Here is a 24,049-nt window from a genome sequence, read left to right on the forward strand (position 1 = left end):
TTATCCCCTCACCACAAAAGCGGGGGGATATATTACAATGCATTTTTTTAAATGGCACAGGCACTTAAGACCGCTTACGTGGGGGAACGCGAAAGTATTGAAATGGGGGCGCTGCAGGCAGTGCACTCCACTGACTGCGCCGCCTCCGGTGGCGCCATGTATGACGTCACTCGGAACGCTGTACGACGAACAGTTGCGTCACAGTTTTGATACGAAAGTCTGGGAACGCGTACAGTTGAGGGTGCATATGTCGTCGGCTCGAATCCCTGTGGGAAGCTAGCTTCCAACTTGACTAGCATATGTAAGCTATACGCAACGAGAATTAAGTCGCATGGCACCACCTGGAACGCTGTACGACAATCGGCTGCGTCACAATTTTTGCGCGCACGTCGTGAAAACTGGCGCCACATGGAGTTCGGTCAGTGGCGAGTATATGTATAGACGAACTACATGTATAGGATTGTCCGATTTAAAACTAATCATTTCATATAATATTTCACAGAGAGATTTGTTCGGGTGGGGAGAATTTGAACCAAGTATCCCCACTCGTTGCGTTGCTTCCTCTATGAATCCGGCATAACTTTGAAGCTTTCACCACTGAGACTTTTGTTACTCAGACGCCTACATGAGAGAAAATTGATTTCCTATAAGGAAGTCCAAAAGATAATTTTTGTTATGAAAGAACCTCATTGCTGAGGATGCACTTCAAGGAGATTACACTTAAAAAGGCGAAGCAAATTTTATTTGTAGATAGATGGAGATACCACGGTTCTTTCGAAAGGAATGCATTTACAGGGCCGATATCAGTTTCTAGGCTTTGTAAGAGTTAGAAAGCAATGCTGGAGTGGAGACATCTTGTGTGAATATTTCATTGCTCGCAGCCATTCGGGGAACCACTTCCGTTCGACACGGTACATGATAGACCCATACTGAGAGAACCCAGCAAACCACAAACCTCTCAGAGACGTCTAGCTAGACGTCTCTGAGAGGTTTGTGGTTTGCTGGGTAGAGGGTAGCACTATACAGGGACACAATTTTCTTCAATTAATGAAAGTTTTACCTCACGCACTTCTGGGTTGCATTTTAATTAATGCAAGCAACTTATTCGTCTGTACAGGAATCTGTGAATTTGTCGCATCCGCACGCATTGTTGCCACTGGTTCATCCCGAGTGCAACCTCCATACAGGGCGTCAGTGGGCAGCTCGATGTGACGTCGCAGCAGATATCAGCATTGCAGGCTTGCTATATATGGACAGGGAAACGCCGTAAGACTCACAACTCTACCCACTGACGTCAGCAGACCAAGAAATCTTCGCCGTCATTCGATATCCTCCGATTGCCCACACTCTGAATAGATAGTAGTGTGTCGAGATAGCAAGAACCAAAAGGAGGTGAAAAAGATAGAATGCAGACGCAGCTGCGAAAGATAATGGTCACGACGCAGCACTTATCTCAGCGTTATTGCTCTCTTCCAACGTGAATGATAGCGGGTAAAGTTCCAGATAGTGCTGATTCTGTTCTGAGTCACCCTTGCTCTTTTCGTACCGACTATAAGTGTGAGGCACATTCAGGCGAGAAGCTTCAGTTTCGAACTGACTGCGGACCTTTCCAGACATAAAGGTGAGTATGTGCTCAGAGGATTCAGTGAGAGATGTTCGCGGGAAGTCGGCAGTTAACTCTGGTGGTGTCCACGATTCAAACTGGAACCTTTAGAACTCCCAGGTTTGAAGCATAATAATTGCCCCCCCCCCCCCCCCTCCGCCCCCTTTTTTTTCCACGTCGGCTACTTTCGGCTTTAATAGCGGGGTGCATGACTGTAGGGAAAGTTTTGAGGCAAGAATTGCATTCTCATCGTGTACCACAATTTGCGGATCCAGGATGGACAAGTTAATTGGCCTGCAGTTAACATCAGTCATTATCCATCCAAAGCCTACACGAAAAAGTAGAAGTCATTGTGCTTGACAACAACTTTATATATTAAAAAAATCTCTGCCTCTCCCGTAACCGAGAGTAGAGTAAGCATGAAATGTTTACGGGCCTAATGTCATCTCGGTGGACACCCGAACCGCACCGTAAAGGAAGGGAGGAACGCCACCACCCGTTCGGCGCGATGCCTTGCCCTTTGAACGCAGCGCTTCTCCCCCGGGCCCCTGTGCACCTGCGCGGCTTTGCTTCGATGCGCGAAGCCCCTAAGAAATCACGTATGACAACGAAGTGTATCGTGGCATGTACAGTCAAACCCGAATATAACGAACTCAGATAGAGCGAATTATTCCTTATAACGAACACTCGAAGTTGTGATATCGTTATCCATATGAAATGTATTTTTTTATAACGAATTACACATTGGATACAGCGAACTCTCAGCGCGCGCGATCGCTCACCAAACGCCCGCCAACGCGCCTTTGTGCCCGCATCCAGTATCTCTAGGCAGCCATTTCCGGGCCGCACTCGGTGCCGCAATCGGTGCCGCAATCGCCGCGATCGCCGCTATCGCGTGCAATTGGTCGTCAAAGGACCGCCAACGCGGTACTGCGCCGGTTCCATGTCGCGACGCCCCGCTGCCTGCCCCCGCGCCGCGCTTTCGTGAAATGCAGGGCAATCGGCCCGGGAGGCTCTTTCTGCAGTAGCTTAGGGCTCCCTCCACTGCGCATGCGCGGCCCTGCGACGCTTTCCCGCGTCTTCTCAGCTTTCTTTGCTTCCGGACGTCCCTACTTTGCTGCCGACACATTCTGCCGCTACATCCTGCAAGATTACGACGAAGCAGCGGCGTGCCGTGCCGCTTTCCTACAAACTTGAGATGATTAAAGGCTGACGTTGCCGCGCACTTCAAGATTCCGAGGAGCACGTTAAGCACCATCTTGAAAAACAAGTCAGCCATCAGAGGAAATCCGGCTTACGAACTCGTGTATAACGAATTTGGAACTGAGGTTTGTTAAAGGTTCGTTAAAAGCGGGTTCGGTTATAACGAAATACTTCATATAACGAACTATTCGCGTTGAATCATGCTATTCGTTATAAACGGGTTTGACTGTATGTGCTTTTTGCACGTGTTATTAGAAATCGGAAATTATAATTCCGTGCATTATCAAACGCACAGCTCGACTGATATCTTGATAAACATTGAGAAGGCACTGGCAGCAGTTATTTTTTGTGACTCGTTTGGAGACCAACCGGCGCTTGCATGCCGGTCGCGTAGGAGAGCTTAGAGAGTCTCGTTAAATCTCGTGAAGTCTCGTACGGTGCCCGGATGTTCTCGTTTCAGAGCCCGGATGATGGCTCTCGGTCTCGGCGTGACGTCACCACACTGCCGACAACGGGAGCTAAAAGCATTTCATGCTTAAAAACGGTCTAATATAAAAGAACTATCGCCGTGGCATGCATCTAGCTGTTGTCTGGTTGTCTTTATTATTGTGCTCTTCATAAGTGCAGGGCTCCTGACGGAGGCAGTTTTGTATTCCCTCACACAATACTGGCGGCCGATATTTAATGGCGAGTGGGAACATATTTCAAGTGGGTACATTATTCGCAGGCTTAAAACACCGTGAAAGTGTTTCGATTCGAATGCGTTTTGAAACTGTACTGGAAAGTCGAAGGTGACTTGAGAATGTGCGTAACGTCTGAAATGTTTTACTGTCTGTATAAAAAATTTCTTTGCTTGGCACAAAGAAAATGGTATGTCCCCCGACCCTCATCTTTTTTTATGGACACGGCAGTCCGATGCCTGATTGTTTCGCTGTAGATGTCCTGTGTAGTGCGTTAACATGCGCTCATTATAGTGAAACTTCGTGCATCTTTTTTTTCTCTCGCCCGCTGGGGTGGCACGTTAACAACGTGCGCGTTCAATATGCGATCAGAAGTTAGTGTGATGCTTAAGTACTTATGCTGACGAACTTTCTTCAGTATTCCGCCAGTAATAAAGTATGGAAAATCATGTAGTCGGTTTTTCTGTTATCGTTATACTAATTGATTTACTCGTGTTTATCTTTATTTGCCATTTTTTGCACCAGTCGGTTTAGCTTGTCCACTGAATGGTTAAGAGAAATACGATCTTGTTTACTGTTGATTGTCTTGCAGATTATGCGATCATTGATGAAGGTTTAATGATGGAATCAATATTATTCGTAATGTAATGAGTGAAAATAAAAAAAAAACGGCTCCTGCACGAACCATTGGGAGACACCTGATGTGAGAGGCACTGTCGCTAGTTGCATACGCTGGAAAAGTGCTGTGTCCGGTTTGTTAACAAATTCGTAACCCAATATAATATTTTTTTACTTCCGGTGAAATCGTAATCATGCTGTTAATTTGCCTTGGCAACGCGATCAAATGCTTTAAAAAGGTCGAATATATTATATCAGTCTACAGTTATTGTTGGTAAATACAAGATCATGCACAAGCTCTGCAAGCTTTGCGATTATTTATATTCCGCGCTGGAATCAGCGCTGGTTTGACGATAAAAGGTTTCAGTATCAAGGAGGTTTGTTAGGTGCTTAGGGATGATGTGGTAGAGCGTTTCGCAAGCTCTGTTCATGCGAGATATTCTTAGGTAATTATAGAGGACAATGCGATATCTCCTTTTTTGTGTATTAGCATATTTCTTGCCTTCTTCTAATCGCCGGGTAAAGATGATGACAAGCGGGATTTACAAAATATGAACCCTAATTATTTGAATGAATAAACTCTGGCTTTGTTACCTACAGCTACTGATTTCTAGTCAGGCACACCACCGCAAAACAGCACACCTAGCGTTGGCATTGATAACCGAGCGATGAGATGCTGAGGCCATCGTGTGTAAATATTGCACTTTTCCTCTCCTAATAAATTAATTCCTTCCCCTCGATGCAATAAATGTGATCGAGCTTATACGCACTTTGCCCTTGGCGCTACTGTTACCGCGCCTGTCCTTATCCATAACCCTTCCCTTGTTAGACCACAATGCGAAACCCACAGTGTTCTCACAGCAGTTATCAAAGTCGTCTCCAAAGAAGCTCCGACGGTATTGCCACAGTGCCTTCAGAAGGATATTGCACAGCGCAGTTAGCAAAGTGCACACTGTAAGAATTCCATAGAAATGCCAAAGTTCTCTTGAGGGACGTTTCATATTCATTATTTCACACATGTCACCGTCATAGACTCACAAATCATCAACTTCCTTGACGCAAACGAATTTTTCCATCCTTTACAACACGGATTTCGCAAGGGCCTCTCATGCGAAACCCAACTAGCACTCTTCCTTCATGACTTACATGCTAACCTTGACCGTAACGTGCAGACCGATGCCATTTTTCTAGTTTTTGCGAAAGCCTTTGACAAGGTCCCTCACCGCCGACTATTACTAAAACTTTCGCAGCTCAACCTACACGCTAATATTTTAAAATGGATTGAAGAATTTCTAACTAATCGTTCGCAGTCTGTCTATGTTAACGGCCACCTGTCTAAGTCCGTCCCAGTAACATCCGGTGTCCCACAAGGATCTGTCCATGGTCCCCTTCTATTCTTAATATATATTAACGACTTGCCCATGCATGTTTCCTGCAACATTAGAATGTTCGCCGATGATTGTGTCATTTACCGTACCATTAACAATCGCGATGATCAACACACCCTTCAGGCAGATCTTAACAGTTTATTAAACTTGTGCAATAATTGGTTGATGTCCCTTAATCCTACTAAATGCAAACTCATGTCTTTTTCTCGTCGTCGTAACCCTTATCGCTTTTATTACTCTGTTTATAATGCACCGAATGAGCTAACATAATCGTATAAATATCTGGGAATCACCGTCTCTCCTGATCTCTCATGGCGCGCTCATATCAGTAACATCATTTCAGCATCAAATAAAACTCTAGGTTTCCTGAAGCGTCACCTCCGTCTTGCCCCACCTGAGGTAAAGCTGCTCGCGTACAAATCATTGGTAAGACCGAAATTATAATATGCATCTGCCATCTGGAACCCACACCAAGTATATCTAATCACTGCATTGGAATCTGTTCAAAATCGTGCCGTCCTGTTCATCCATTCCTCATACTCGTACGACACCAGTGTTTCAACTTTGAAAGTGAAATCCGGATTGCCACTCCTTTCATTTCGTCGCCGCATCGCTAGCCTCGCTCTTTTTCACAAGTTTTTTTATTCTTCCCTGACTCAAGCACCGTACATCACAGCCGCAGCACGCATATCTCACCGCACCAGTCATCCACTGCAAGTTGCACGCCCACCATCGCACACTACTACTTTTTCTGCATCGCTCTTTTCTCGAACAGCTTCAGACTGGAACGGCCTTCCCTGTGACATCGTCGTCGTCGCTTCGCCATCTGTTTTTCAAGCGCGTGTAACAGGTCATCTTCAATGTTAATCACTGCTGTTTTTTTTTTTTTTTTCACATTTTCAAGTGTATTCCCACCCCTTATGTAACACCCCCTGAAAAGGGGGACTTTAAGGAATAAAACTGAACTGAACTGAACTGAACTGAAGTGGGCCAGAAGCAGTTCTCAATGCTATCATTACAGAACATGCTGCATATCACATTGAAGGTCCATAATATGAAGTATTTTTTTTTGTTCGTGCTGACATATATCTATGGGCTTTTGCACGGCCAATAAGTATGTGAGTGAGAAGTATTTGTTGGCGTGCTTGAGAAAATTTTCACGATCGAAATACTCTTGCGTACTGCGCCAGTATACCGGGCAGTAATTTTCGTATCACCCAGTAATGTAGGAATCTCGCACGCAATGCCTTGTAATGTACAATTTTTTTCCTGCTTTTCAGATGACTTCGTCCACTCGAGGCAGAAGGTATAAGTTGTTGGGATTCCACGAGATTTTGCCATCGTGCACCGTCACCTTCAAGGAGAGTCTGCCTGTGACTAAAGTGTGCAAACTCTGTGGCGTCGTGCCATCACTGGTGTTCCTCCTCCCGTGCAGCCACAGCGTGTGTGAGTTTTGCAAGACAGTGATCTTGAAAGGCACCCCCAAATGTCCTATAGATAGAGAAAGATTCAAGGAATCCGATGTCTTAAAACTTGAATGCTCGCTAAGAGACCTGGCTGAACGAGATGTGTACTGCCCGAACGACACCGGGAGCCGTGCTGGATGCGCTTTCGGTGGAAAACTCCTCGACCTCTCGAAGCACCTTTCACGGGACTGTATGCTCTCCCAAGCGCAGTGTCCTCGATGCGGAGAACGCTTCCCGCGAAGGAGTATAATTGCGCACCATTCAAGATGCGAAGCCATCAACTCGACAAGGTGAGACACCATCAAGTTTAACGATAGAGAGAATTCCGTTTAGAACCTGTGGCACTAGCATTCGAACAATCGTTCTTCTCGAGAGCTATGAGACATTGCGAATCACGAAACATATACTGCTCACATTGTTACGACAGCTCGGTCTAAGTCTGTCTGCTGGGGTTGTTCTTTCTCTTGGTGCTGCCTCGCTTGGGCTCAGTAAGTGGGTTGTGCTCTCCGCCATTCAAACTTTCCTTTCATATACTAAACGGCTGCCATCCTAAACTCTTTCTTATGTTCAAAATTTATCTGTAGCCAAAGCTTCCTGAACAAGACACGTTTATTTCCTTTCAGTCAATCATCTCACAGTGTTTGATTTGTTTATTTAAATCAACAATTGTAAATTTCTTTTAATTAATTAACTTATTGTTATTATTATTACTACTGTTGTTGTTTAAGTTATTACATTTATAATTTTTGATTTTATTTATTTTTTTACGTTTTGGGCCCCTGTCAGTCGTCGCCTGTGTCTTGGCCCATATCCCCCGCAGTGGGTACGCGCCATAATTTCCTTGAGGACAACACAACAATATTGGGCGAGTTCATTATTGAAAGCTAGGCAAAGAACTAAGAGAGAGGGGCTATACCTGGTTGATCGTCTATAAGATGAAACGAAGAAATGCGGGTGCACTTTGTTATTGGCTCAGTTTTTTTCAGGTAACTATGTGGCAGCATTTTGTAGCAACATTTCGAAGTAGCAGCAGAGGCCTGTATTGTTGTTTTCACAGCAAGCAGCAGTTTCCCTTACATTGGTGCTTTTCTTGACGTGACAGTCACAGTGGTTCGCATGGTGTTTGGTTCCGTTGGAGAAGCTCTAATAACCAGCGCCAAACAGGCAACTTTTGAAACGCGAGCAGATACACTGTATTTTTCTGATATTCCCTGGTTATTATGATATTTTTTATTAGATATTCTGATGTTTCAAAGAATTTAGCTCGAAGTCCAAGGACCGATGTGACTGAGAAGTCTGCGTATAATATATATATATATATATATATATATATAGTATACGCTTCGTTAAAGGAAACATATTTATTCAACTCGACGTTTCGATCAGAAGACCGATCTTCTTCAGGAGTGATTTTACATTGTTAATGCATCCCCTTTTATAGGGGCGGGCACAGAACAGGTAAGTGGGAAACACAAAGCACATAGCAGAAAAATACGCATAAAAAATTATTAGAGGCAGTGCGGCCCACACACACACAAAAAAAAAGTGCGAGGAACAGGTACTCAGTCAGAAAATACAACGTCCAGATGCGGCCTCTGCTTTGTTAAGCACCACAGGCTTGCTTATTGACAGTCGTGTCCAGCTGGGAGGTGCTCGACAGGTGCGTGGCCGTGCAACAACATTCGTAGAAAAATGCGAAAACTTAATTGTTCCTTCTCCTGGCCGCGAGAGCAAGAAAAATATAAAATAGGACCCTCCAACAGAGAGAGCAGACAACAGAAAAGAAGAAAAAAAGAAGAAAAAAAAGAGAAAATCAAAAGAGCTAGGAAGAAACCTCCAAAAAAAAGTGAGATAGGTAAAAGGAAACCTTTAAAGTAGTGCTTTTTCTTCGCACCCAGCAATAGTGCACCCACCCCTGGTCGAGGGGAAGTATTGGAAGGAATGTAAAAAAAAGAAAAAATATAAATAAAAAAAGAAATTGTGTGGCATTCGCGTGACCACAAGGTGAGCACACCCGGGGGGGGGGGGGGGGGGGACGGACGGCACAGACTATGACATGCCCCCCATTCCATAGCTTTCTCCAGTGGAACTGCCGATGCATCCGCACGGCACGTACGCCCCTTCCCCAGCATCTCCTCACCCTTCCACACCCCCCTCTGGTCTCCTACTCCAGGAAACCAGAGGCGAACGCACCCTCCCGGGATACAAAGCGATTCATGCGAGTTCTACGGATCGAACACCGCTGGTCTCAACATATATCCGAAGAGACCTCAAATTCTCAGTGCTCCAAATTCCTGATATACTCGCGCAGCATCTAGTTGCCGTCGAGCTCTTCCTTGCACCTACATCCCCTCCCACCATTCTCGTTAACTTCTACAACCCCCCCAAACAGCATTCCCTTCTACCCCACCTTTTCGACTTCCTCCAAACCATCACTTCCCCGCTCCTTGTGGCAGGCGACTTCAACGCACCACACACACAGTGGGGCTACACAACCACACAAAAAGCAGGGCGTTTGCTCCACGATCATATATACTCTCGACACTACTCTTTGCTGAATGACTTTTTACGCCCCACTAGACAGGGTTCCTCCTATCACAGAGACACCACACCCGACCTGACCTTCGTTCTATGCATTCCACATGTTACTTGGCACAATACTGACACATACCTACTTAGCGACCATTCCATCCTTGTCATCAACATTCCCACACAACATCCCCGACGCAGGGCGAAGGTGCGACACACTTCGTGGTCAGACTTTCGCCGGTTCTTACCCCCACCCCCATCTAACCCCTCCGACTACGCTTCATGGGTCGATGATCTCAGAAACACCCAGTCACGGGCAACACGTGAAATTTCTAATCCTACTCCCCGTGACAACCCTGATCCTCACCTTCTACGATTGTGGAAGCGGAGAAAACGTCTCCAACGCACATTAGCTACACAACCACACAACACACAGCTCCGCGACAGAATACAAGCAATCCGCAACGACATTATCTCCCACTGCAAGACACTCGACACCGAACACTGGACACGAACATGCGACCGCTTAGACGGAACTTTACATCAAAAATCATCCTGGTACCTTCTCCGCTCTCTTCTCGGACCTCAACCTCATTCCACACCCACTCTTGAACGCCTCTTCGCCTCCCATACTCCCACAGAGGTTTTCACTGACCTCGAGCAACTTTATTTCCCACCCTCACAATCCTCTTTAAACTCACCATATCATGGTCCAGCCCTTCTCGCACTAGACATCCCCTTCACGCACACAGAACTTGACACAGCACTCGCGCGTTGTAACACACACTCTGCCCCCGGTGCAGACAAAATCACATACAAAACCTTCCCCCCGAAGCCAAAACATTTCTTCTTAATGTCATCAACGACTCCTGGACCTCTGGCACCCTGCCAGTGGACTGGACATCGTCCCTGGTTTCATTCATACCGAAACCCAATAAACCCTCCAGCATCAGTAACCTCCGTCCTATTTCCCTTACCTCCTGCGCGGGCAAGCTCATGGAGCACATGGTGCTTGCCCGCCTCACTTCCCATCTTCAAGCCACCGACTATCTCCCCCACACCCTCATTGGATTTCGCCGAGCAATATCCACCCAAGACCTTTTCCTTCTCCTTCAACACACTTTCTTTAACTCAAATGCCTCAGACGCTGCGCAGGTCAAAGCCTTAGTAACCGTTGACATACGCAAGGCTTTCGACTACATATCACACGACCACATCCTCACCATACTAGCTGATACACAGTGCGGACACAGCATGCACAATTACATAAGAGCTTTCCTCTTCCACCGCTCTGCCCGTATCCGCTACCTCGACAAATTGTCTAACCCAATCCCACTCACTCGTGGCACTCCACAAGGTGCCGTCCTCTCTCCCATCCTCTTTAACCTAGGCATGGTCCCACTCGCCCGGGCCTTAGCCGATATTCCCAACCTTCATTTCGTCTTTTATGCAGACGATCTCACCTTGTGGGTCACCACTGGCTCACCGGGAGAGGTCCAAACCACACTACAAAATGCACTTACCACCACTTCCTCACACCTCTCCCAAGCGGGCCTGCAACCCGCTCCGGAGAAATCAGAACTTTTACTCATAACACGCAGTAAATATCAACGGACAATGAACCCCTCCATCTCCCTCACCCTTGCCGGACAGCGCATTCCCCGCGTCGAATCTTGTCGCATCCTGGGTATGCCACTCAACTCCAACACTTTCACCGCTGCAATCAATCAGTCCATACGCACATGCCACTCAGTAACACACTTATTGCGCCGCGTAGTTTTAAAACATGCCGGCCTCTCCGAGACACACGCCAGCCGCCTTGCTCAAGCGCTGGCTCTGAACAAATTCCTGTACTACATACCTTACTGCCCACTTACAAGTACACAACAAGACAAACTAACCCGGACCCTCAATACACTATATAAAGCAACACTAGGACTCCCCCCTCAGGCTTCTACAGACACCCTGTACAGAACAGGCCTCTTCCACCCTCTTCAAGCCCTCCTTAACCTGCACCGGGAGAGACAAATCATCCGCCTGTCCAGTACACCAGCTGGACGGTGGATACTTTCCCAGACTCCCTACGCACCCATCTCTTTCCCAGACCCACCGCAGTCTCCGATCTATCCCCCTAACCTCCGCCTCGCACCCATTCCACGCAACATGTTCGCACACACACACGCAGGCCGCCGCCAGGCATACGCATACAACCACAAGCCACCTTTGGACGCTGCGGCGGTGGCCTACACAGACGCCTGTCTCACGGAAACCGCGGGCTCCACAGCAGCCTTCTTCCTCCACCCTTCCCTCTCTACAACCAGCACTCACAAAACCGGTCCATACACCTCCCCACCCTCCACGCTCGCCCTAGAAATACACGGTATCGCCGATGCCATTACACACTTTGCCACCCTAACCCCCGCCCCCCAATACGTTGTCTATACAGACTCGCAGGCAGCTCTGCGTGCCTTTCATGAAAGAGCCCTCCCTTTCCCTACCCGATCGACCTTAGATGCCGCCCTCTTAGCATTAAGCTCACGACCGGTGACCCTTCGGTGGATCCCTGGTCACATGGGCATCCCCGGCAATGAGCTGGCTCACCAGCTTGCCTGCGAAACTATACACCGGGCGCCGGGGATCCCATGGACGAGCCCACCGACGGAGCAGGCGGTCAGGGCTTACAAACGTACTGTCGACGCATACTACGCGCAGCAGAAATTGGATTTAGCTGATTTACCACCACCGCACCCATCCTTATCGATCCGTGAAGCTCGCATTCTTCGCCGAATACAGTTCAATCTCCTACATACACCAGCCAAACTTTACCTATACTGGTACACTTCCACACCTCAGTGCCCAAACTGTCCACACACATATGCAGACATAGAACACTGCCTTACACAGTGCCACGCAGCCTTCCAGTCCCCCGCCTATCCTTTCCCCCCACCCCCACCGTGGCCCATCTGGTTCGCCTCCCTGGATCTGAGACTACAAAGCGCCCTCGTCGCCTTGGCCCAGGATGTACTGAACGCCTAACAGAAAGGATGTTCAAAAAAAATGTCACACCACCATCCCGGATAGAATGCTTGAAATTTGAATGGGTGCTTTTAGCCAGTGCCGTGGTTTCCATGTGTTTGCAGACTTGACATCGGCTTTTTTTGCATGGTGTGCAACCTACAGCTCTCGGTGTATTGACTGTCGAATGGACAACATGGTTTTGCAGATTTTTTGGTCTCCTATATGTTACTTGGGGGACCGTTGCGAAAATATTTGAAAGACGGTCACTCTGTTCTATGATATTAAAGTGTTTTTTTTTAGGATGTTGTTAATATTCGGGAGATTATTTGTGAAGGTTAGTATGAGATTACAGCGCTGTGATGATGGCTGAGATTCCTTAATGACATGATTAATATTAGTTGCTTCTGCCTTTTTAATGGCATCGTTGATTATAGAAGACGGGTAATGTTTTTTTAGAGTGTCCCGCATGCGATTAGCATTTCCGTGAAAATCTTCCGATCGTGAGCAAATTCGTTTGAATTTGATGGCCTGTGAGTATGGGATTGAAATTTTGCAGTGGCGTGGGTGGCAGCTGTTGAAATGAAGATACTGTTGTCTGTGGGTTTTTTATAGACACTAGTGATTAATGTAATTCCTTCTACTCGAACCAGAACATCCAGGAAGTTAATTTTATTGGTTGAGTAGGTGTGTGTGAAAGAGATATTGGGATGGATTTTGTTGAATGAGGCGATAAAATGGATGAGTTCGTCCTCGGTTTCTGTCCAAACTATGAATATGTCATCCAGAAAGCGTTTGTAAAAAGCTGGTTTTGTTGGATATGAGGACAGAAAGTCTGATTCAATTTTGTTCATAAATATGTTGGCGTAATTTGGAGCCATTTTTGTGCCCATAGCTGTACCGCTAGTTTGAAGATAATATGAGTTGTTGAACTCAAAGGTGTTAAGTTTAAGGACCAAATTTGCAAGTGTCTCGACGGCACTTGGACTAGGGGTGTCTAGAATTTTGTATTCTTTATATGATCCAACCATTGCCTGAATTCCGTCGTCATGTGGGATGTTAGTGTAAAGTGATACCACATCCAGGGTAACTAGGAAAGCGCCTTGAGGGAAGGTGACATTCGATAATTCTTTCAGGAAGTGATTAGTGTCGCGTATGTAAGATGGATGTTTCGGAGGTATATGTTTGATGAGCGAATCGATATACTCTGAGATCGGTTCTGTTATTGTGCCAATACCAGAAACAATCGGTCTCCCTGGATGATTCTGTTTGTGTATTTTCGGAAGCATGTAGAAGCGCCCCGCGGAGGAATTTCTTGGCGTGAGCGCTTTACCTACTCGCGGTGGTAATTCACCTTCATCTGTTAGTTTTTTTATAGTTTGCTCTACGATGTTCTTTTGCTTAGCGGTCGGGTCTGATGGGAGTTTAGTATAGAATTTTGGGTTGTTGAGCTGGCGGTTGCCCTCCTGAATGTAGTTATCTGTGTCTAAAATAACTATGCCTCCACCTTTGTCGGCGGGCTTAATGACAATGTCGGTTCGTTTGCTATGTGAGCCTAAGGCGTTACGCTCTTTTTTTGTGAGGTTAGGTGGCCCAGATTTTCGTGTCCCAAAAGCTTGAAGAATCTCCTTTTGTACCGCTTTTATATATAGGTCTAGATGTCTGTCCCTACCAGTTTTGGGTGTCCACTGTTCCTGAGATTGGGAGTACCGCTCGGGGTACATGCTCGAGTGTGGCGACTGTCGAATGCAATACATAGGCCAAACAGACAATTCCTTCCGTTTCAGATTTAATAACCACCGCTCACATACCCAATCCCTCCCCAACCTCCCTCTTTCGAAACACCTCCGGGAGAAAAGTCACGAGTTTGACAAACTTAAAGTAACAATACTACAGAGTGGCTTCAAAAACACTCGTGAGCGCGAGCAACGAGAATCATATTTTATTTTTAAATTTAACACAGTGCAAAATGGCATTAATGAAACTTACGGCACCCTCACCTCTCTTCCGAGGTCAGGGGCCTACGAAATTAAACAAAGCACCACTGACTAAGTCGTCTGAGGTCATACCCCTTTCTGCATGCCGCACCTGTGCCACACCTGTGCCGTTCCCCCCCCCCCCCCGGGTGTGCTCACCTTGTGGTCACGCGAATGCCACACAATTTCTTTTTTATTTATATATATATTTTTTTAATTTTACTATGTAAGCTCACATTTTTTTATATATTTTTTTTTACATTCCTTCCAATACTTCCCCTCAACCAGGGGTGGGTGCACTATTGCTGGGTGCGAAGAAAAAGCACTACTTTAAAGGTTTTCTTTTACCTATTTCACTTTTTTTTTCGAGGTTTCTTCCTAGCTCTTTTCATTTTCTCTTTTTTTCTTTTTCTTCTTTTTTCTTCTTTTCTGTTGTCTGCTCTCTCTGTTGGAGGGTCCTATTTTATATTTTTTTTGCTCTCGCGGCCAGGAGAAGGAACAAGTTTTCGCATTTTTCTACGAAAGTTGTTGAACGGCCACGCACCTGTCGAGCACCTCCCAGCTGGACACGACTGTCAATAAGCAAGCCTGTGGTGCTTAACAAAGCAGAGGCTGCATCTGGACGTTGTATTTTCTGACTGAGTACCTGTTCCTTGCACTTTTGTGTGTGTGTGTGTGTGTGTGTGTGTGTGTGTGTGTGTGTGTGTGTGTGTGTGTGTGTGTGTGTGTGTGCGTGTGCGTGTGCGTGTGCGTGTGCGCGCGCGCGTGTGTGTGTGTGTGTGTGTGTGTGTGTGTGTGTGTGTGTGTGTGTGTGTGTGTGTGTGGGTCGCACTGCCTCTAATAATTTTTATGCGTATTTTTCTGCTATGTGCTTTGTGTTTCCCACTTACCTGTTATGTGCCCGCCCCTATAAAAAGGGGATGCATTAACAATGTAAAATCACTCCTGAAGAAGATCGGTCTTCCGATCGAAACGTCGAGTTGAATAAATATGTTTCCTTTAACGAAGCGTATACTTCGCTATATATTCTTATAAGCAGTCTAGTACTTCACGCTTTCGCAACCTATATATATATATATATATATATATATATATATATATATATATATATGTGAGAGAGAAGCCAACAGCCACAGAAACCAAGGGGCACAGGGGATTTTTTTTTAATTATTTATTTATTTTGTGGTGTTGATCAATTACAATATTACTCAATATGTTATCGCTTAAAGCTAATTGATTAGAAAAGCAGAAGAAAAAACAACCACATGCCGCCGGTGGGATCCGAACCCACGACCTCCCAATTACGAGTCCGGTGCTCTACCGCTCAGCTACGGCGATGGCTGTGGTGGTGGTAGTGGTTTATTAAAAAAAATAAATAAATAAATAAAGTGAAGCAAAACAGTGTTGCCGGCCGCGGCAATTGCTATCTAATATGTTAAGCACCCGAGCTGCAGCCGGCGGAAATGAAAGGGAAAGGGAGAGGATAGTGAGGAGAAGTATAGACGGGAGCGACAGCAAGAAAGGACAGGGGAGAGCTTTGTACACTATTTACAAAATACAAAAGTAATCAAGTTCACGCCGCTCGCGCGCTAATGTCCAAGCATTGTCCGAAAATAAGTGCGCGCGAGCGGCCACTGCGCACAATTGCTTACATAAGAAGTATTTATGTTTTACAAATAACCTGAACTTATATATATATTTATATATATATATATGTATATTAAGGGGGTGAAGATCGGATGGATCCGGTAGAACATAAACGTAATTCGGTTAACACACGGTAGAAAAACAACTTTATTCTAACGTTTCGACCAGGGTCTGGCCTTCGTCAGAGTGACGAAGGCCAGACCCTGGTCGAAACGTTTTATATATATATATATATATATATATATATATATATATATGCAGTGGTTGTAGGACGGATCTTAGCTGCACTCGAAAATTAATGCAAAATTATTGTATTTTCTGTCACGCATTGTCATTCACACATGCCAAGCATTCTTTGGAGCAGGAGGTAACCTTCTGCTCCTGTTCAGAGATTTGTGAACAAAGAAAAAAAATGTCTTCGATAAGGTGAATGCGCTTCAAGGGACAATGGTGTGAAAGCGTTTTCTTGAGAATATTAGGAGCAAGATTTGGTGCCATTTATAATTGCAGTATACCACTCTAAACACAAATATGCTTACGTGGGAGTAAAGTGAGCTGTCCTCTTGTACGCTCCCTTTTCTGCGGGAGTAATTACTCATTGACATCCACCAGAGCGAAGCCAATCTACTACCACATACAAATCTACTCCACCTAGGGGGATTCCCCTAAACATTTGACCAACTTATACGGGAGTGCGCTGGAGGACAGCTTCCCTTTTTACCCCTTTCTCAACACTGCTCTGCTTCAAAATGTCACAGCGGCCGCTTCCGGTGAACATCAGGAGTCTTTTTGTTTTGTAACATGGTAGCGGATTCTCTTACGTGCTGGAGCTCAATGTAAACAAGACTCAGACATACGGGGTAGACGCGGAAGGCATTAAAAGAAATGCTTAAGCATAAAACAGGTTTTTGTTAACGAGGAGGGCAATATTATCATTTCTGGTAGATATTTCGCAGACGTATCCATAACGAACTCGCAGCTTTATCTCAGAGTGCGCGGCGCTTATTTAAATTTTGGCGCCAGCACACATACTACAGTTTATATCGCGGCTGGCCAATTTTTTTAACGTAAGCTGCAGAACACATTAAATGATATTTCTCCAAACAGTAATCTTGGAAGCATGCATTCCGACGTATACGTACAGACAGGTTGGTCAAATGTTAAGGGGAATCCCCCAAGGTGGAGTAGTAAGGGAGTAATTACTCCCTTATTACAAATCTACTCCACCTTGGGCGATTCTCCTAAAACATTCGATCGAGGTGGAGTAGATTTGTGATAAGAGAGTAATTACAAGGCACCCATCCGAGCTCGCCAATACGGCTACAAAGGAAAGCTGTACAGCTTTCCCAGGGACTTCGTAGTTAAAGAAAAATTCGTCCTAGTCCGAGGTTTGAACCCGGGACCACCGCTTGATCTGAGCAGTCACTCTACAAACTAAGCCAACCGGGACGGCAAGGTTATGGTAGGGCGAGAGCGGATTAATCAGTAAATCGAAGTGGGGACAGTGTTGATCACATGTTTATGGGAATCTCCCATGGTGGAGTGGATTTGTAGTAGATTCTGTCAGCCACAGCGGTATGATTTGCTTCCGGTTTTCTGACGCGAAAAAAAAAATCCCTGAATATCTAGAATGCCTGTCTGACAGACTGTAGCATATCAATGTTAATTTGCCAGCGACTATGATGCTTTGCACTTAATTTTTACATGCCTTTGAAAAATGTCTCGGGTTACGTTTCACGTCACACAACTCAGAACGACAAGAAGCCTTAAATGGCGATTGAATGAAAACTGTTACGGCGCTATTTCGATAAGAGAAGAAAAGCCAAACCAAATGTCTTTCCTGTGCTTTGGACGGAGCTGCTCAGGTTTACCGTTTTTGTTTTTTTAACAGTAGTCACGAGTGGCACCTGAATGGAGGTATGAGACGCGTTTTAATGCGATCCCACATCGGAGGAAAAAAATGTGTATTCGGTCATAGAATTCGGCCATCCTCTGCAGCGAAATGACGTCACCAGACCGGATTATTCCCATTGGCTGGAAAGAGCCGACGTCACTATAGAGGAAGCGACGTCACTTCCGTTACAAGAATAAACACCATCTAATGCTATCGCATTGCCAACACATGCCATAATTAGGCGTCCCTGTGAATTTGTTGTACTTTTTTCATTAATGCATATAATTTCGCGGGGCCGCTGAGGCAATTTTGCAGCCGTAACTGTAGCTGATAGCAAAAGTTAAATTATTTTTATAGAATGTAGCGTTGGCAAGAGTATCTAACGTATAACTCGCTTTTCTCTTTTAAACGCAGTGCAAGCAAATCGATGCGCGGCGGAGCCAGCCAGGGACACAGTGGCGAATGCCGTGGAAGGCCAACACCATATGAACGCCCTTTCGACTCTCATTCGAGCGGGGCTGAAGGACGCCGTGCGCTGGGTTCGGAAAAGGTGGAGCAAAGCGACGGCACTGAACGTGAAGCCGAGGAGCATTTCTCGTTTCCAGAATTTGCGGAACCCTTCGAGGTAAGGACCAGAAAGAGCAACTCGATGCAAAAGCGGAGTTTATTTCGACATCCACATATGTATTATATTGAACAAGTAGGTTTTCTTTTTCTCGGCGGCACAAAAAATGGGCTAAATGAAAGGAACGAAGAGGAGGGGAACGACAGTAACTACAGGGCAGATAGTTACCTCACACTGCTCGAGGTCACAGGCACCTGAAAACGAATTCGCATATCTCACACCACCTAAACCTTACCTGCAAGTGCAGGCTTACCTGTAAGTGATGGCCTCTTCTGTGCTACGCTTAACGCAAGATTGAATTTGACGGCTAACATTTTCACCTCTTTCTCCTCTGATGCTTGTCCGTCCGTCCGTCCACACCCCGGGCAAAAGTATAGGTTTGAGTGGGGTTCGAACCCACGCCTTATATGTACCAGTATCAGTAATTTGTAATGAAGTGAGCTGATACCGAAGGAAGAAAGAGCGAGAGGCCCGTGGGCCTGTCGCCTAAATCCATTACTGCCGCGCGCAGACAAAACGGAGTTCAGATGGATGACAAGAAAAACTGAAAGAGAAGGCGCGCGTCGCAGCAACCACGACGGCGCAAGCTACTTCTGCAACATATACCTCCAGTATAACCCCTCCTTGAACCTGACATGCTTACCATAGAAGCTTAAGCTAAAGAAAAATAATAGCAAACACGCTATACGTAATCGCTATACTGCCTGGTGCGTGCTTACAAGTGCCATAAAAGGCGTCTTTAGTGACCGCCTTCCTTGTGCTGTTCCTTCGGCATGCACAAAATCAAGACTTGAACAGCCGCATGCATTCCTCTAGTTGGTTATAGAGCATTCTAAGACGAAAGCCTTTTATGCATGGCGGTAAAAAGTTTTTCTTCCTCCATGCTTTTATGGCTCATACTCGCGGTGTCCGTGCGCTGGAATTGTGCCAACTGTGGCCTCTCCTCCGCGCAGCGGCGCAACCTCCTCCCCTCCTGAGCAACCGGTGCGCCTGTGGGGGGCGCAGTTGTGCATAGCAACCATGACGCCACACAGTAACGGTAGAGCGAGCGCGCGCGCGTCGGCGGTGGCAGCTGCACCGCCGCTCCTTCGCCAGACGTCTCGCTGCAGTCGAGTGAGTGAGACGCATGGCTCCGAAGCGGCCCAGTGATTCCACGCCAAGCGGTTCGGGGAAGCGTCAGTGGGTTGACCATAAAGCCCCACCTCGATGGACACTTCCCAAGCGTACGGGCGGAGCGCATGCGCGCCCAGCACGCGCCGCGACAGACGTCGGAAAGTGGCATGTCCCTCCATGTCCCTGGTGCTGGCTCGCTCCCCCTCGCGAGCCGACTGAAAAAATGTCAAGCCGTGAAGAAAAGGGGTTGGGGGGGGGGGGCGCTGAAAGGACCAATTAAACCGCGAAGAAAAGTTCGGGGAACACAACGCTATGAAGAAAAGAGTCCCCGAGAGCCCCGCGGTCCTCCCATTGTTGTAAACCGGACCCCGCTTCCGACGCGCGCGCGAGCGCCCATGCGCAGGCGCCGATATCTGACATGCACAGATATCTGCGCCCCGCTCGCGCGTCTTGCCTTGCGCATGCGCAGACAATCTCCAGCGTACGTCCGTGCGCGTAGGCGCTTCGCGTGTACGCCTCGGAAGTGTCCATCGAGGTGGGGCTTAAGGCTTTCGCCAAGCACGCTTTAGAATTTCCAGTGTCTTCGGTAATTTTTTTTCTATGGGGGGGGGGGGGGGGGGGGAGAACGGAGTGGTGGGGCTGAGGCTAAATTTAGGAGCGATATTCTTTGCAGTGAGAAAATATTATGGCAAACTCGCGTTTTGGAACCGAGTAGTCTAGAAATAGCTTCGCCTGTAAGGTTGATCTTTTGAACGCGCGATACTGTGTGCCTTGTTTTCTTTTCAGCTTGGTTTCAGTACTAATCAGTACTTTAATATTTCCCCGAATATGTGATGTACAATCTAAGCAGAAAGGAGTAAGAAGGGAGTGAACTGTCCTCTAGAGGAGGGCACAAGCAATACCTACTGAACTAGAGGCCTGCACAGATGGTGCGGTCTATACGGAGCAGCTTGCGCTAACTTTGGTTAGCTTTTTGGCCGTTGAGGGCGCTCGGTTGCCTTGTTCGTTTGCTATTATCATCACCATCGTTTGCTATTTCGTGCTTGCTATTTAAACACATCTACTTTGTGTTTCTCTACTCTCTTAATGTCAGCAATGAAAACAGCCATAATGACAACTGTTTCCGCTCCTGGACAGCTAAAACACCGTCTTCCCTGCTGCACCCTTGCATTTCGTCGGTACCATTGCTCCTAGCATTTATAAATTCATGATAATTATTACATGGACAAACGATAAAAATGTCCTCTTTGAAATAAAATTATGGAGGAGGCGATTTTCCAACAGGTGTATATTAGCGCCACATCGGCGGTATTGTTTCTATCCTAGCGACCAAAGGCGTGAACTAGGACGTGCGCGCTGGAGCAGTGCCATCTGTGCAGGTCTGTACTTCAAAAGGTCTCGGGCACAAGAGGACAACTTACAGCGTTTTTACTGCCGTATAGGTGTATTCCTGTTTAGAGTGGATTGTGGCGCATGAATGTTGTTCTAAACTTCCTCCTCAACCGGTCCACGCAGGCTTGCCGTCCATCACCGATGGAACCCGAGCGCAGAACAGACACCACCTGCAGCACGAACCACGAAACGAAATTCGTGCCTTGTGCGAAAGGCGTAGTCTACCGAATTCCCCTGCCATGCGGATATCACTACGTGGGCCAGACTTCGGTGTGCTTGAACGAGAGGCTCAGACAGCACCGTTGCTCGCTAGGAACTGGCCGAGGAAATCTCGCGAGGCACTGTGGTCAGTGCAGAGACTGCCAACCACTGTTCCACCTTACGGCTGTGCTAGAAAACAGTCAGAACGAATTAGAGAGATTGCGCATGGAAGCGCAATACATAAACGAGGATCGTGAGAATTGCATCAGCGAGTTTTCCAGCGCGCTGCGTCGAGGAAATCAATAGCCGTTAGTCAAAAGTTCTCGCTCCCCTCGGCATTTCACAAAGGCTTGTCTGTACTCCAGATATCGATCATCCATTGGTGCTAGAACAAAAGAAGGGGCGGAAGGAAACCCAATAAAATGTTGCTTTTTGTTCGGCACTATCGTTAAAGATATTTGCAAAGCTCTAAAAGCAGGCGTGTCGCTAATGGGCTCAAGCAGACGTCGCCAGTAGGCATGTTTTGAACAGGCTGCGGAAGAACTGAAGCATGTTATACAAACACGAAACTTTGTATAGAGGGCCTAGAGTGCGCATGCGCGCTGTCATGTTCGGTTGCGACTAGCCTATTCCCATAGAGTTAATATAACCAACCTATTCCCAAATCGTCATCAAGCAGCCGTAGCCGCGCACTACGCCGCCTACTGAACTGTATACAGGTTTTTTGTGTTAGAATTAAAAATATATAGACATTTTAAGTTAAAAGAGCTTTCTAAGCTTCGCATCCTTAAAATGATGACGTTAGTGACATCTGGTTCACAATGGTGACCACCGTTGGAATTAATGTCATGTCTATTTTTTCGTATCGATATTCAGACAACTGAATCCACTTTCTCCCGGTGCCAATGCCATGGAGAAGTAATTTGCCGGGGCAACCGTTATAGGCAAAAAAAAAAAGAGCAACAAGAGTTGCAGAACAAACTCGATTTAATTAGTCGGAATTCAAACTACAAATTCAACAAAAGTTGGGGAGGGGGCAGTGGAGGGCAATATAAGATATGATCTGTTACCGTACCGTAAGAGACTGCCGGCAAGAAAAGAAAAAAAACGATCCAGCGGTGGCCGAAATTGCAATTGTGAGGTGAGAGCAGTACAACAGAGCATTGTACAATAGAGCATTTGTACAACTGTTGGGTTTATTTGGGGCTGCTACTGCTGCTGTCTGCTCCTCCGAACTGGCTTTTATGCCGCACTCGATATCTACGCAGCCACGGCCTGAGATGAAAGCACCTTCAGTGCCCTGACAAGTTCACTCTACGCGAAATGTGCTCATACTTCAAAATAACGGCTGGAACAGAACCGTATGTATATAAGTGTAACCCCACATCAGTAAAGTCATGTGAAGCAAGAGTAAATAAATCATGTGCACTGTCTGTTTATTGACTGTGTTTCCTATTGGTGCTTCGTTTCTTCGTACGGGTCGTTTTCTCAACGGAGCAATCTCTCACAGAAGAAGAGCAGAGAACCCTTAACAGCGCAATAAGCGTATGCCTCTGGTATCTGTACTGCATGCCGACGCCCCAACTCACCGCTTCGACGGCTGGACGGCGGCTGTTGCAACGCCATCTTTTGGCACTACATATCTCTCGGCCTGAACGATGGTCGCCGACGGAATTTCGTCTAATCGGGCTGGTAAGGCTTTCTAATAAACTACAGGTGTTGCACACATACATATATATATATATATATACCCAACAAGCACAAGACCTCCCCATGTGCGCCTAGAAAGGAAGGAATGTCCCAGTCCCAGTACAACGTTTCTCAAACGTTCCCAGACCATAGAGGCAAGACATAGAAACACAAGCAAAAAGGCAGTGCTCCCACTAAAGCTCTAGAAACGTTTTTTCTGGAGTTTTAAGCAGCAACAAAAGCGAGTTAATGGATTTTGGTCCCAGAAAGGTAACTGGGCATAACGTTTTCGGGACCAATGATTTTCAACAAGAAACAAAAATCGACTGCTCGCGTTCTTTTCTCTCTCCCTCGCGCCACAAGCTGCGGCGAGAGGAGGTTTTGCTCTTGCACGCGTCGTTTTGAGAGATGAAACGGCAGTTTCATTCGAACAGCCGAAGGAAGCGGTTAGCCCCGCATCTCTCTCGGCGCATGCGTTCCTTGCACGTGGGCCGTCGGCTCCATGCTGCAGGCAGGTGACGGCGGTCTCCATTTTCATCGCGCCGCCGTAAGCGGCGGTCACCAACTTTCCCGTCTTCTAGCGTTTCCCCTGCTGCCGTCCAACTGCAACATTGTGTGGTGGCCCCTCCAGGCATCTCCGGCTATCGGCGCTCCTAGCTGCGACGCTGTCTAGCAGAAGTGCAGTAATGGCCTCCCGTCGCTCGCCCGGCTTCCTCGCTGGACGGAAGCCATTTTGTGCGCTGTTATTCGCGCTGCCTCAGCCGTTCGAGCACAAGCCCCAGCGCGTGGCAGTTCTTGCTCTTATCACTACGCCAACTGGGCTGTCGTGGACTTCGTAGCTACGGATTCACGGCAGTTTTCCCGCGCATCTCGGCGTGCCCATACCATTCCTTTTGGAACTGATGCAGCGGCGCATCGCAAGTCCTTTGCGCAGCTTCACGGCCCTACTGATGCCGCTGTTCGAGGCGGCATTGGCGGCGGCGGAGTTCGTGGCAATAGGCGACTCCTCA

General features: G+C 46.8%; 1 protein-coding gene across 1 annotated transcript; it reads left to right on the top strand.

Annotated features, from left to right (window-relative positions):
• Positions 1–1,561: 1,561 nt before the first annotated feature.
• LOC149336408 (uncharacterized) lies at positions 1,562–22,748 on the top strand. Its single transcript, XM_089552879.1, has 4 exons — positions 1,562–1,621; positions 6,773–7,248; positions 18,434–18,644; positions 21,273–22,748. The coding sequence occupies exons 2-4, from the start codon at positions 6,773–6,775 to the stop codon at positions 21,654–21,656; spliced, it is 1,071 nt and encodes a 356-aa protein (XP_089409005.1). The 5' UTR covers positions 1,562–1,621; the 3' UTR covers positions 21,657–22,748.
• The last annotated feature ends 1,301 nt before the right edge of the window (positions 22,749–24,049 follow it).

Source organism: Amblyomma mixtum, chromosome 7 (genome assembly GCF_055824585.1).
Source record: "Amblyomma mixtum isolate Tamu chromosome 7, ASM5582458v1, whole genome shotgun sequence".
Classification (NCBI taxonomy): domain Eukaryota; kingdom Metazoa; phylum Arthropoda; class Arachnida; order Ixodida; family Ixodidae; genus Amblyomma; species Amblyomma mixtum.

What these genes read in the sequence shown, in the direction of transcription:
- LOC149336408 (XM_089552879.1), top strand. Translation starts at nt 6,773, where the DNA reads ATGACTTCGTCCACTCGAGGCAGAAGGTATAAGTTGTTGGGATTCCAC. An exon ending in GAAGCCATCAACTCGACAAG is followed by an intron (nt 7,249 to 18,433) that starts GTGAGACACCAT and finishes TTTTAAACGCAG; the next exon opens with TGCAAGCAAATCGATGCGCG. An exon ending in AATTTGCGGAACCCTTCGAG is followed by an intron (nt 18,645 to 21,272) that starts GTAAGGACCAGA and finishes CGGTCCACGCAG; the next exon opens with GCTTGCCGTCCATCACCGAT.